The 15,820-nt window shown below is 38.1% G+C and overlaps 1 protein-coding gene across 1 annotated transcript in view; it reads right to left on the minus strand.

The window, feature by feature from the left end:
* The window catches only part of LOC306859303 (actin remodeling regulator NHS-like), a gene marked incomplete at its 5' end in the record, with an annotated part of 158,970 nt that extends 143,485 nt beyond the window's left edge, over window positions 1-15,485 (minus strand). Inside the window, one exon of the mRNA XM_079400276.1 lies at window positions 15,206-15,485. Within this exon, the coding sequence (XP_079256402.1) occupies window positions 15,206-15,485 (280 nt within the window). The remainder of the gene's footprint in view (window positions 1-15,205) is intronic.
* Window positions 15,486-15,820: the final 335 nt, after the last annotated feature.

Consider the following 15,820-nt stretch of genomic DNA (forward strand, 5'->3'; position numbering starts at 1 on the left):
AGATTGTGTAAAAAATGTAAAAGATTGGATGACCAATAATTTCCTCTTATTAAATTCAGATAAGACAGAGATTTTACTTATTGGACCAAAAAAAGGTACACAGAATCTATTGGATTACAATTTGCAACTAGACGGATGCACTGTCACGTCCTCTAAAATCAAAAATCTGGGTGTTATATTAGACAGCAACTTGTCCTTTGAAAATCATATTTCCCATGTTGCAAAAACAGCATTCTTCCAGCTAAGAAACATTGCCAAGCTTTGAAACATGCTACCTGTTTCTGATGCAGAAAAGCTAGTTCTTGCATTCATGACCTCTAGACTGGACTATGGTAATGCACTGCTAGGTGGTTGTCCTGCATCTTCAATAAACAAGCTACAGATAGTCCAAAATGCAGCGGCTAGAGTTCTTACCAGGTCAAGAAAATATGATCATATTACCCCAATTTTACAGTCTCTGCACTGGCTACCTATTCAATTCCGTATCATTTACAAAATATTATTACTTGCCTATAAGGCCCTAAATGGTTTAGCTCCTGCATACCTAACTTGTCTTCTACCACGCTACAATCCAACCCGCTCCCTAAGGTCGCAAAACTCTGGACTTTTGGTAGTACCTAGGATAGCAAAGTCCACTAAAGGAGGTAGAGCTTTTTCACATTTGGCTCCCAAACTCTGGAATAGCCTTCTTGATAACGTTCTGGGTTCCGACACACTCTCTCTGTTTAAATCTAGATCAAAGACACATCTCTTTAGCCAAGCATTCACATAATACATTTTATAATCTTGTACTACAGTTATACCTGATCAAATGTACATTATTATTATTCTTTAGCTTGGGTTGAACAAATAATTTTTGCTTAAATGGAACAGCAGCTACGCTAATTATGTCTCTATTTGTTTCTCTGTTTCTGCCACGGGATTAACATCCCGTGGTAACTAGGAATAACAGAAGCTTCAGTCTGGATCCAACCCTTAAATGATCTGAGATGACCGAACACCTGAGAAAAGATGATGCTCAGAGGACCTCAGAGGATGCCAACGCTCAGACAACATACAGAATTACCAAATTTTGCTATAAATTAAATATATTAAGGTTCTGCAGTATATAAATATATTGTGGAAACTTAAATTCCTGTAGAGCTGCTTTGCAGCGATTTGTATCGTAAAAAGTGCTATACAAATAAACTTGAATTGAATTGAATTGACATGTTAAGACACTCAAAACTCCCTAACAACCACAGCATCATGCTAACAACAACTAATATACCCTAGAAAACCAAACCATATAGCAACATGCTAAAAGTGGCGTGTTTACAAACACTGAAAACTCCCTAGCAATCACATAACTGTACAGTGCATGCTAACAACTACTAAAACATCCCAGGAACCATTTAATCATACAGAAAGATGCTAGCAATAGCTCAAACACCTTATTAACTATATAATTGTAATGTGACATACTAACAAACACTCAAACCTTCCTAGCAACAGCATACAGCAACATGCCAATAACCACTTAAAACATTATAAGAACAGCTTAGCTATACAGCAACATGCTAACGACTACTTAAAACAAATAATGTAGATTTCTTAATAGCTGAATGCTAACAGACACTCAGAACACCTCAATGTTTGCATGCTAACAAACACTCAATACACCAGAGCAACCACAGCAACATGCTAGCACCTACCTGAAATGTTGCTAATTTCAGTCTTTTCCTTACACAAATGGCTTCATATGACTTGGAATATAATGGACAAGTTATTTGGACTGTTTCACAGTGCTTTTGTCAATTTTGGAGCCTGGTCAACATTAACTTTGTCTGTAGGGGAAAGAACACCCGGAGCATTCTTTAAAAAACCTTTTGTGTTTTACAGAAGAAAGTAAGTCATACGGGTTTGGAATGAGTTGAAGGTGAGTAAATGATGACAGAACTTTCATTTTTTTGGTGAATTGTCCCTTTAAAACATTTCAGCACCAGCAGTCTAAGTGTGTGTGTGTGTGTGTGTGTGTGTGTGTGAAGAGAAAGGCAAGGGTTGCACGGGCACCTGCATGACCTCCATTGCATTAAGAAACACACCCTTACAACAACAAACAGGTGTTGAGTTTCCGCCCAACAATGTCGGATCGCACAGGAAGAGGGTGTTCATCCTTGGATTCACTGTAAGTTAGAGCATTCATGCACAGCGGGGAGGATTCAGTGTTTATTACTTATGGAGATGTGCAATTATAGAGATTATGGTATTAAGATTGCGATGTGCCTGTCTGGAGGTGTGTGTCTGTGTGTGTGCTGTATTGACACAGATCATGATTGAGGGCGACCTGATTACTTGCGTGACAAACATACACACGGGTAGCTGACAAATAAAAATTGGACTGTGTCCTATGGTGTGACAGCAAAAATGTAGAAAAAAAAACTTCACATACAAATAACATGAGAAAAATATATCTTCATTCTTAGGGTTACAAATAGCATGAGAGAGGTTTATCTTGTTAAGAATCAATGTTAAGAGTTTTTTTTTTCTTTTCTTTTTTTTCCTCCATTTTTCCGTCACAACATAGGACAAATTGATATGTCAACTGCCAACATACAAAAAAACAAACTCTGGCTGATAGCTGCTGTCATGGGATTTCATGGGTAATTTTCATAGGAAAACAATTAATAAATTTGCCAATCTTTTCTTAAACACTACAGGACTCTCCATTTGTGCTCCATTTAATCTAATTTCCGTCGAGGGAAATTATCAAGAGATTTCAGATCAGTATAAATAAAGAGATCTAATACGTGACTGTCCTACGGGAATACACATCTACTTTACACAGACAAACAAACATCAACTCCAAACAAATCACGGACTAGCCTGAGAAGTCATGACCTTTTCCAAAGTCTCGTCTCGTCTTTCAAAAACTTTCACTCCCTTTCACACTCCACCACAAAAATGCAGACTCAACTTTCTCATACATTCACAAAACTACAACTATATTTATGCAGATAATTTCATTTAATTACAGCTTAACCACAAACTTACTCCTAAAAAGAAAACTTTTGCAAAGGAAACTTTTTTTTTTTTTATGAAATGTTATGAAATGTAAATGTTTTTTCAGTATACACTCTCAGAAATAAAGATACAAAAGCTGTCACTGGGGTGGTACCTTTTCAAATGGTACATGTTTGTATCTAAAGGGTCCACAAACCCTTTAGATACAAATACGTATCTAAAGTGTACGTATTTGAACTTAATAAGTACAAAAGTGTACCTTTTGAAAAGGTACCGCCCCAGTGACAGCTTTTGTATCTTTCTTTCTGAGAGCGTATATAATTAAACAAGTGTTAGTACCTCTATCTATAAACAAATTAGTACCTCTGATATGCAAAATGCGTGGGGAAGTCATGGCCTAATGGTTAGAGAGTCGGACTCGTAATCCAAAGGTTGCGGGTTCGAGTCTCGGGCCGGCAGGGATTGTAGGTGGGGGGAGTGAATGTCCAGCGCTCTCTCCACCCTCAATACCACGACTGAGGTTGGCACAGAGCAAGGCACAGAACCCCCAACTGCTCCCTGGGTGCCGCAGCATAAATGGCTGCCCACTGCTCCGGGTGTGTGTTCACGGTGTGTGTGTGTGTTCACTGCTGTGTGTGTGCATGTTGGATGGGTTAAATGCAGAGCACGAATTCCGAGTATGGGTCACCATACTTGGCCGTATGTCACTTCACTTCACTTCACTTCACTTCACTTCACTTCACTTCACTTCACTTCACTTCACTTCACTTCAAAACAATGCTAAATATAATAAAAAACAATATATTGCTGTTTATTATTGTGTATTGTAATATTGGTATGTATAAAACAAAATACATTTAACATTAAAACATTTAGTGACAGTCATTGGGGAAAGATTTATTTGACTGTATTTTATTTATTTACTTATTTATTTTATTTCTTTATTTAGCATTAAACATTTTGAATCTACTTGACAACACTGATCAACACTGATCATTTCAAACTGTTTCCCCTGAAAGAAAAAAAAGTCCAAAAGTGTCAAATATCTGAAATAATCGCCCAACCCAACTAAAGTATTTCTAAACATTTCTGAAGTATAAACTCTAAGTATTTCTAAGTTACCACACACACACACACACATACACACACTCACACACACACAAACTTTGTTCAAGCTTAAAAAACTCTCAGAGTGTAAACACTCCCAAATCCTCCCTTTAACCTTTGACCTCTTTCTCTTTCCCCATCATACCACTCATCACTCTCGGTTTGGAAATGGACTCAGCCTCCCTGAGGTGTAAAAAGTGTTTTCCTGTAAGTCAGCTGGATTTAAAGCGCTTGATATGACTAAGCAACCCACTGAAACCACATCAAACAGACAGACACTTCCCTTAAAAGACCACAACCATCCTACCGGAGACTGCCGCTGACTTTGGGTTCACCCCTAGTGCGTGTGTGTGAGACAAAGCCAATAACCGCCAGCCTATGATTAATATCTTACCAAAGTACCTTTGAAACAATACAACCAGGATTAATTTCACCACTTAATATCAGTGCAATTAAAACAACTAAAGAAAAAACAAGATGCACAAATGATTTTCAAACACATTTCCACCTGAAGCAGACATAAAGTGTCTTTTTGACACCTGCTTTTAGCAGAAAATTGGAGGTGTCTCCTGTGACCCCAGGGCCCTGAACTCAGCTTTATGACTTCAAACCTGAGAGACAGGCATGGAGAAACCGGCAGCGGTGCATCGAGCCTGTCTGCAGACACATACTTATACTCATAAAAGAGACGGGTCTTTGATATCCAGCTATAATTAACAACCATATTTTATCAGCTTATAGTCATCCAGACCTGCATGAGGCTTTTAACAGAAAGATAAAGAGACACTGAGAGAATGTGCATTAGAGTTCTGAGTTGATATTTCATGGTAAGAGGCTTGATAACAATATACCGTCTGGATAGAGTCAAATTGTAGCTGCTAGGACTGTTTTAGTAGAGCTTTATGTTAGAAGAAGGCTGCAAATGGACTTCTATGGAAATGGTGCATCTCAAGGACATTGCCGAAGTGACATTCTCTCATTTGACCAAACCTAAGACTTTTGTTGCCTTTACCAGATGAAAACTTCAGCTGTGCCTTTGGAAATCCAATTCACTGACCTGACTTGTTTTCACAACATAAAAAAAGGATCTCAAGCATTCCTATCTATCAAATGCTCAGTCAGATCTTTGCAACCTCAAAAGAAACAACCTTGAGACCATTCAAGAATATTTATTTACATTAATTAGCCCATAAATAAGACCTGTGACCCAACCAATCCAGATCTGACCAGTACTGATAAATTATGCATTTCCAAATTCAACACAAACCTGACAACCTTTCTATCTCCTTTCTACGAAAGTACAAACAAACACTCTGATTCACTAAGATCTGACTCAAAGATGAAAAAATGTGTATAAGCATATGTACAAAAATAGAGTTACATTATGCATTAGAGTTACACAAGAACTTTGAGAAACAAACAAACAAACAAAAACAATTTCGTTTTAGAGAACATAAATGATTCATTAAAAAGATCCAAAAGTTTCAAATGAATGATTGGTTCATGAATTTTTATTTTATTTTCATCATCGATAGATAGATAGATAGATAGATAGATAGATAGATAGATAGATAGATAGATAGATAGATAGATAGATAGATAGATAGATACCTTTGTACATTTTATAAGAATTAAAGTATGTAGAAGACGAGGTGCAGAAGAAAGATACATTGGATGGAGAAGAGAAACACGCAAGTACAGCTGCAGTCTGAGCCCTCAATGAGAAGGTTAGACGAGTTTCACCTCTGGGCTGTTACTATGCAGACTTTGCGGTAGAGAGAGAGAGAGAGAGAGGGAGAGGGAGAGGGAGAGAGAAAGTTGCCTGCAGCCAGCTGGCCTACTCTAAATGTTGCATAACAAATGCGCTTGCTGCGTTCCTTGTTTAGCTTGTTATCCCGGAGACGCGTGACAACACAGCGAACGCTGCCTCCCGCCCTCCACCTCCCAAAAAGAGTCGAGGACCAATAACAGCTGGATGAGACAAAGAGGAAAACAGAATGATGCAAACGGAGGAAGAACGAGGTGTTTGTTGTCATCCTTTCCCCGTCAGGTGATTCAGCCCCCCGAAAAACAGTTCAACGGGTGCGTGTGAGATCGGGGAAACTCTGGCTGTGTGTAAGGAAGCACACGATGCATAATGTATGTGGAGTCTCCAGTCACACCCTACATGAGAGCTGCATTAAACGCACTTCAGCCTCACGCCGTCATATATAATTCAACAAAACTGAGGTTAAAACATACTGGAGCACAACAGGGATTTGCTCGCCGTGTCTAAGACATCAATGCAAGAGCGCTGAAAGGTGACTGCGGTAGGGAATAGACTTCTAGGTTCAGTACATCTATTTTTCAATGAAAACATCAGTTTGACATTCATTGACAGGTAAAGTGGGTAGATGACAGCAAATAGATAGTATATCTATCTATCAGATAAATATATAAGGTGCGTCCGTCCGTCTGTCTGTCTTAATTTGCTCTTGAGATAGATAGACAAATAGGTAGACAGATGGCTAGACAGAGACTGATAGATGAATAGATGAATAGACAGACTGATATAAAGTACATATAGACAGAGATTGACATGATAAACAAATCTATCTAGATCTGTCTATCTGTTTACACTGACAGATAGACAGACAGATGAATATACAGTACATATAAACAGAAATAGAAAACAGACCGATAATTAAAAGATCTGTCTATCTACACTGAACAAAATTATAAACGCAACACTTATGTTTTTGCCCCCATTTTTCATGAGCTGAACTCCAAGATCTAAGACTTTTTCTATGTACACAAAAGGCCTATTTCTCTCAAATATTGTTCACAAATCTGTCTAAATCTGTGTAAGTGAGCACTTCTCCTTTGCCGAGATAATCCACCCACCTCACAGGTGTGGCATATCAAGATGCTGATTAGACAGCATGATTATTGCACAGGTGTGCCTTAGGCTGGCCACAATAAAAGGCTACTCTAAAATGTGCGGTTTTATCACACAGCACAATGCCACAGATGTCGCAAGTTTTAAGGGAGCGTGCAATTGGTGTGCTGTCTGCAGGAATGTCCACCAGAGCTGTTGCCCATGAATTGAATGTTCATTTCTCTACCATAAGCCGTCTCCAAAGGCGTTTCAGAGAATTTGGCAGTACATCCAACCGGCCTCACAACCACAGACCATGTGTAACCACACCAGCCCAGGACCTCCACATCCAGCATCTTCACCTCCAAGATCGTCTGAGACCAGCCACCCGGACAGCTGCTGCAGCAGATGGTTTGCATAACCAAAGAATTTCTGCACAAACTGTCAGAAACCGTCTCAGGGAAGCTCGTCTGCATACTCGTCGTCCTCATCGGGGTCTCGACCTGACCGACTTGAGTGGAAAAATGCTCACATTCAATGGCGTCTGGCACTTTGGAGAGGTGTTCTCTTCATGGATGAATCCCGGTTTTCACTGTACAGGGCAGATGGCAGACAGCGTCGTGTGGGTGAGCGGTTTGCTGATGTCAACGTTGTGGATCGAGTGGCCTATGGAGGCGGTGGGGTTATGGTATGGGCAGGCGTATGTTATGAACAACGAACACAGGTGCATTTTATTGATGGCATTGTTGTGCCATTCATCCACGGCCATCACCTCATGTTGCAGCATGATAATGCACGGCCCCATGTTGCAAGGATCTGTACACAATTTCTGGAAGCTGAAAACATCCCAGTTCTTGCATGGCCAGCATACTCACCGGACATGTCACCCATTGAGCATGTTATACGACAGCGTGTTCCAGTTCCTGCCAATATCCAGCAACTTTGCACAGCCATTGAAGAGGAGTGGACAACCTGATCAACTCTATGCGAAGGAGATGTGTTGCAATGTATGAGGAAAATGGTGGTCACACCAGATACTGACTGGTTTTCGGACCCCCCCAATACAGTAAAACTGCACATTTTAGAGTGGCCTTTTATTGTGGCCCACCTGTGCAATAATCATGCTGTCTAATCAGCATCTTGATATGCCACACCTGTGAGGTGGCTGGATTATCTCAGCAAAGGAGAAGTGCTCCCTAACACAGATTTAGGCAGATTTGTGAACAATATTTGAGAGAAATAGGCCTTTTGTGTACATAGAAAAAGTCTTCGATCTTTGAGTTCAGCTAATGAAAAATGGGGCAAAAACAAAAGTGTTGCGTTTATAATTTTGTTCAGTGTAGATATCTGTCCTTCGGATAAATAAGTAGATGTAAAGATAGACGGATAGATGACAGAAAGACAGACAGATGTACAGAAGAATAGATGGATAGACAGATGGATATACAGAACATATAGAGAGAAAGACAGATATTGTCACGTGTTGGTTTCCTTTCAGTTCTGTTTTGCCCTTATTTGGTAATTCCTGTCCTAGTTTAGTTAATGATTCATTCTATTCACCTGTTTTGTGTTAATTATCTCGTTTACTCCTTTGTTCCTGTTCCTTTATAAGCATTCAGTTTTGTTCTAGCCTTCGTCGAGTCTCAAAGTAAAGTTATGTTTATGCTGCTATTTCTGTTGTTAATTCATCTGCATGATTAAAAGAGCCTGTTTATTTTTCATCCCTTGTCGTCCTGCATTCCTTCCTCAGCAACTCATAACAGATATAGAGAGATGATGAATAGATCAGTCTGTCTAGAAGGATAGACAGATGGATGGATCTACAGACAGACATAGAGATGAATAAACAGACAGATAGATAGATGAACAGACTGATATACAGTAAATACAGGCAGAAAGACAGATTGACAGATGATAAACAGCTGTATCTAGATCTGTCTATCTATTTACATAGACAGATAGACAGACATACAGATGGATATACAGACCATATAGACAGAAACATAAGACAGATATACAAATAATTAATAGCTCTGCCTGTCTTGATATCTGTACTTCAGATAAATATATAGATATACATATAAACATATATAGACAGATGGATAGACTGTCAGACAGGCAGATGGATATACCGTACAGTATACTGTCTGTCTGTATGTCTGTCTGCCTATCTTTCTAGTATATCTATCTGTATTATAGACAGACAGACAGATAGACAGATAGATAGATAGATAGATAGATAGATAGATAGATAGATAGATAGATAGATAGATAGATAGATAGATAGATAGATAGATAGATAGATAGATAGATAGATAGGACAGAAAGTAAGACAAAATGCCGCTCACACCCATCTCACAAATAATCTGCTGTCTCATATTTCAGACACACCCTGTCCATCTCGATATCAAAGACATAATCCACCTGCACACTGCTCCACCTATGGCATTCGGTAGACAGGATGTTGTCTGTTCTTCTCAGTGTGAATCTCTCTTCAACACAACCAGTGAAAGCGGTCTAGAGCTCACCATCCAGTAATACAGTCTCATTGACAATCCTGCAGTCTACCATCATCACACCCGCACCGCTAGAAACGATGAATGTCCACAGCGCAGCCACTCGAGCTGGAGCCAGGGTCCTCAGGGAGCTACTATAGAGACTGTGTGCATGTGTAAGATACTCTTTTCCTAGAAAAGGTTTTCCTGAGAACTTCACACACTTCACAAGCCATTAAACTCCACTGGAAGGAAATACACAAACATGACATACAGGACTGGAACGTGGCTCACGGCCAAGCATGTGAAGACCAAAGACCAGGCCTCTTCTCTGCACCTTTAATAGTCCTCTACTATAGCAGCAGACATAGGATATATTGGGAAGCATGGAACACTAGCATGCTACTTACTAAATACTGTATCTGCATACTGTATACTATTTTTAAAGCAGAATGCAATACTTTCTTCTCAATTTCTGCCTCTCTTTATACTTTAAGACACTCATTTATCATTTATACATATATCTTTATACACTCATTTCTAGCTATCATTACTCCCAGCACTTGCTCCGATCAGTGAAAATGGACAAATGTTTAAGTATGTGTATGCTTGAAAGAAAAGATGTGCTTCCTGAATTATTGACATATCTTATCAAAATAAACCCAGAATCAACATGACAAACTGAGACCAGAGAGAAATTAGTCTGAGCTCAATCAGGTTTGACCCTTGTGTTCTGCTGAGACTGATTTACTTCCATTCTGTCTTAAGATCCTTAAGCTGTATGACAAAAAAATAATAATAATAATTTAAATACTACCACTACTATTATTAATTATATATTTAATCATTGTTAATATTTAAACAATGGAAAGTTCTTCTCTTGCTATGAAGTCAACATGACATCAAAACCTACCACGTTAACTTAACAAATGTCTCTGGTCCTATTGTGCATAATTTATCAGTGCATGTTATTATAAAAAAAAAAAAAAAAAATGTTTGTCACAATGAAAAAATAAAAATAAATAAAAGAAAAGAAAAACCTAAAAAATAGTTTATTTTTTTTCAAGCTGATCTTATCAAGGATAAATAAATAAATATAAATAAATAAATCAAACAAATAAATAAATGAATACATACATACATACATACAATACATACATACAGTATTTCAACCATTATAATTTTAAATACTAATACTAACATTTTTCTTTTAAAATCTAACATAACTGTTAATTTTATAAAATACACTATAAACAGAGTATGAAGTGCTGCCAGGCTCTCAGCAAGGTCCTCTGTCAGACCCCAAACAGGACATGAGGGTTAAAGATATGCACCCTATTAACAGCCAGCCTTGAAATTAAAATGATGAGGAGTTTTAGCTGTCCTGAGGAGGTTTTAGTGAACTGAGAAGGGAACAGTCATGGATGAGCCGCCTCATTCAGAGTTTTTGTCTCGTTACCACGGAAATGCTAATCTGAAAGAGCCAGACACACTTCAGTGCCTCACAGTCACTGCATTCTTCTATTACGCTAACAAACACTCACACACACTTCAGCATTTACAGCCATTCCACCCACCAAAAAAAGTGTGTTTCACTTGCTCTGACACTTTAGAGGCTAAAAAATAAACCCCCCCTCAAAACATCCTGTATCCACAAACTTTCTAGACAGTTTTCTTTTGACCATAAATACAGGATTTTTGTTCTTAACTATATATATATATATATATATGTGTGTGTGTGTGTGTGTGTGTGTGTGTGTTCGGTGTGCACAAATATACATTTATTACAATAGACATTTTTGGAAGAATATAATATAATATATACTTATATACGTGCATATATATATATATATATATATATAGCACAATACATGTTAAATGTTTGTCAAATGATCTCCACCTCTCAAATGTCAGAAAAATATCAAGAAAATAATAAAATAGCCTATTTCTCATGATTAAGTTCTCACAAATTAATCCCTATTCTTATTTGAATATTTTATTTCCATACAAATAAGTCTCTTTAGAGGGGTTAAACGCATTGTAAGTGTTGTTTCATGTTAACTACAATGACATTTTTAAAATACTGGACCATTATTAGTATTTAGACAACATATGAGGAAAATATGAGGGCATGTTTATACGAGAGAGTGTGTTGAACAGGGATGAGGCTTAGAGAGCATGTGCAAAACACTGTTTACAGTGTTTGACCTAATTGTGTCAGCATCATGCCTGATATCACAGAGATGAACACACACACACACACCATGTGCAGCAGAAGCAACGTAAACAGATACTAATGTGGCCATGCTGAATCTGGATGGTACAACAGGCCCTTCCAAAGCCCAAACACACACACACACACACACACACATTTGCACTAATTCAAATTCATATTAGCTGCTCTGTTGTTAAAGCGCACAAGAGACAATCACTATGAAAGGGCTGATGGAGAGTAATTACGGTGCTGGGGGAGGGTGTACACAAATCTATTCAATATATCATTACCACAACAATAACACAGACTTCAAAAGTTCTTCTGATAAGAGAAACCAACATCATACTCACGATGATACCAGCTGTTAGATCAGAAATCGTTTGAAGAAAATATGAGCAGAGATTGCCAAGATAAAACATGTGCCACAATTTGTGACTGTTTGGATGGATCACAGGGCGTTGCTAAGCGGTTGCTAAGGTGTTCAGTGTGATTTAGTGTTTTTAGGGCACTCTGGGCGGCTGCTTACAGGCTCAAGTTACACACTAAAGTTGAATACTTTGGATTTAAACAGAGCTCTAACCCAGAGTCTGGCCAATAATAAAAGCAATGTAAAAATACAAATGAAGGTGCACCAAGTACATTTTTTCCACATAAAAGGTTAAAAACTTAAAAATAGTACTTTGTCAGGAGTCTAAACATGGGATTTATTCACATAATAAATATTCCACATGATAGCAGAATACTAGGACTGAACAATTAGGGGGAATTAGGGGTCAAATAGTATTTTTTTTATTTATAAAATTGTGATAATTTAAAAAAAATGCAGGATTGTGATTATGAATTTATATATATATTAGTATGGCTATACAATAATAATATAAAAATGACTAAATAATAAAAAAAGAAAGAATACTATTGTAATATTACACTGTAAAATAAAAACAGAATATTTAACAACAATAATAATTTTACTTTAGATTTTAAAATTGCAATACTAATATTTATGTCTGTCTTATTTATTTATTTTTAATTTTCAAAGGTTAAACCAAACCATCCAACTTTTATTTAACTGCAGCAAGGCCTTAAAGTTTCTTTTCAGTGCCGTGCTTTAACTAAATTTGAATCTGATTTGATAATCACACCAAAACATATTGTGATTTCGGTTTTAATTTGATTGATCGTGCACTTACTGAATACTATTCACTTCATTTTGCACATTTTTTATTGCAGAATAAATTGATAATGCATGAAAAATGTGTCTGGATTTTTTTCCCCCTTTATAATGGCATTGCAACTAAAACTTTAGCATAATACAGTATTTTCTCCACCCAGGTCAGTTGTAATTGCCAACAAAAACAACAGGTTACTTGCAAGACCCTCTTAAAGGAAAAAATAAAAAGTTTATGGGGTCGGGTTTGACGAATTACCATAATTATGATGTCATGTTTAAAGCAGACTGACACAAACAAAAGATCCCAATCTATTTGATTAATGACAAAATCCATCTGTCTGACCCGTAATGACCCGCAGGTACTGGCGACTAGTGCTGGATGAAGTGCATTAGTGACCTTTGACCCCCAAACGACAGGTTAAATAGGAACGAGAGGCTGAAAACAGGCACTTGTTCAGTTATTGAAGCAGATATCACTGTCTAAAGGGAGCTGAATTACACAAGCCCATGTGTTATGAACTCCTCTCAGAGTCTCGGTTGTGCCAGACTTCCTTCTTGACCCCTGAATGGGTCACACACAGAAACAAACCTTATGAGGAAAGCGTTTGAATGAGATGTCCCAGAACAAAACTAACTCGCTAAAGAAAGACGGGACAGGGAAGGAAGGAGGGCTGGAAGGACACGCCAGGTTGGGTGTTATTTCATAAACACCGCATTCTGCCAAAATGACCCTGAAGATCAGGAGATTCAGACAGCATGAAGAGACAGAATGTCCTGACAGCACTGTAGCGAGTTTTCTGCTATTACAAACATCCATTCTTTGATCAACTACTCACAGTTTACATTTTCACAGTTTTATATTTATCATTAACAAACAAAAAAACAAACAAATAAATAGAATAGAATAGAACAAAATAGAATAGAATAGAATAGAATATCGCAGATATATTCTGAAATATTGCTTTCAACCCTGTCCATACTGGTCATTGGTTTATATTAATTTATGTATAATCATACATGCCAACTCCATATCATTTTTTTTTTTTTAAGAGAACATTATGGGCTTTTCTACAATGCCAGATGTTTTGACCACAACAACAATAATGTTTTTTTTTTTTTTTACATTTTGTATTATTCTATTTATATTTTTAATATAAAATATAAGACACATTAAAAAATAGATGTTGTTGTTATATAAAATATTTAAAATATACTAACAAAATATTTCAAAATATAAACAACATGAAATAAGGTATAATATAATAATAGTATAATTATAATAATATAATATAATATTTAATTATTTGTATGTGCATAATTATTATTAGTAGTAGTTGTAGTAATAATAAACATTTTAAATATTTAACATAAATATTAAACAACAAAATATAAAATAAACGTATACAAAATATAAGAAATAATTACTAATAAATATTATTAAAACACTTTAATGATTAAAATAATAATAACAATAATAATAAAAGGCCAGAGACTTTAAAACTCTCAAAACACAAAACAGAAGAAAAGGGAGAGAGAAAAAACTTTCTCTATCACTGCTGCAGGTCCATTTGGGCTGCATTACTCATGTGATGCAAATCAACAATCTAACCTTACTGAACTCATTATACCACATAAACTATGTACAACATCCAACAGTAACAGACGCTCTGCCTGGATCTATCATGGATCACAGATATCAGGCTTGTTTCACTTTCACATGTGCATGAATGACAGAATCTGTTCTTATGCAACACGGAAATGATGTTCTCAGTAACAAGAATCATGTTTTCCCAATGTCATCTGGTGTGAGGAACACACGCCCCTTCTGCTGTCCTTCACAACATAAACCAACTACTTTCACACAATCTCCACAGTGACTCACAACCCTGCAGTAGCTGCCTTTTGGGACATGTTTGCTGGTTTCTAGCTGGTCTAGGATGGTAATTTTGTCTAAAAAGCCTGAACATTCAAGATGGTCAAACTAGAAACCATATAAGCACATGTTCCCCTTAGAGTAACAAGAGGTTTTGAGAGTTTATCAAGTGGATGAATCACTTCATATCGGGTTCAAAGCTACAAGTTTTTGGTCACAAGTCCAGCTCTTTAAACACCAGACCACCAGTCGTGCGCGCTGGAGAGGAGACAAGAGCGCGCAAGAGTAAACAAGTATTTGTATTATTACATAACTCTTCGAGGGCTGTTAGTATGATGTATCCGAGCGGTAAAACATCTGGACTGGTGACCCAAAGACCGCAAGTGCAATCAATCACTATTACGCAGGACTAAACCTTGAGAAAACGAGCTCTTCATCACTTTTTGGATAGAAAAGACACTCCTGGAGCGGGGTAGGTACTCACGCACTGCCTCCTGTTTGGGGTCGAGCGTGCCGGTGGTCTCCTGGATCCTGCTCATCTTCTCCCGGAGCGCACAGACGCGCCGGTTCGTGGCGAGCAGCTCGTGCTCCAGCTCCTGAAAGAGCGAGCAGGCGTGTTTGGCCAGATCCGACAGCTGTCGCAGGGTCCGGGACAGAGCCACATTACTGAAGGCGCACAGGTCCTGGAGCAGGAGACCCTCCTCATCCGCGTCCGCGCGTCTGCACAGCCACTGGGGCTCCACGATCCGCTTGGCAAATGGCATTTTGTCATGTAGTGTTTCAGTATAAAATCCACCTTTGGATGTAAACGCAAACAGGTTCCATGTAAAAAGCAAGACCCCTTCCTCCTCCTCCTCCTCCTGCGTTAGTCCAGGTTCTCTCGCGGCTCGTCCTCCATCCTCCGCCGGACACACACACACACACACGCTGAACCGCACCGAGATCCGCCTCTGCCGCTCTGATCCCTCTTCCACTCACTGGCGTGTTTTTCTGGGCTTTAAACTCCGAATGCTTTTAAGGAAAGGCGGAGCGAAAACCTGGAGAGGAAAGGGGCGACAACCGGATCCGGAGCGACCGCTATCCCTTCAGGAGACAGATG

Source organism: Barbus barbus (genome assembly GCF_936440315.1).
Source record: "Barbus barbus genome assembly, chromosome: 40".
Classification (NCBI taxonomy): domain Eukaryota; kingdom Metazoa; phylum Chordata; class Actinopteri; order Cypriniformes; family Cyprinidae; genus Barbus; species Barbus barbus.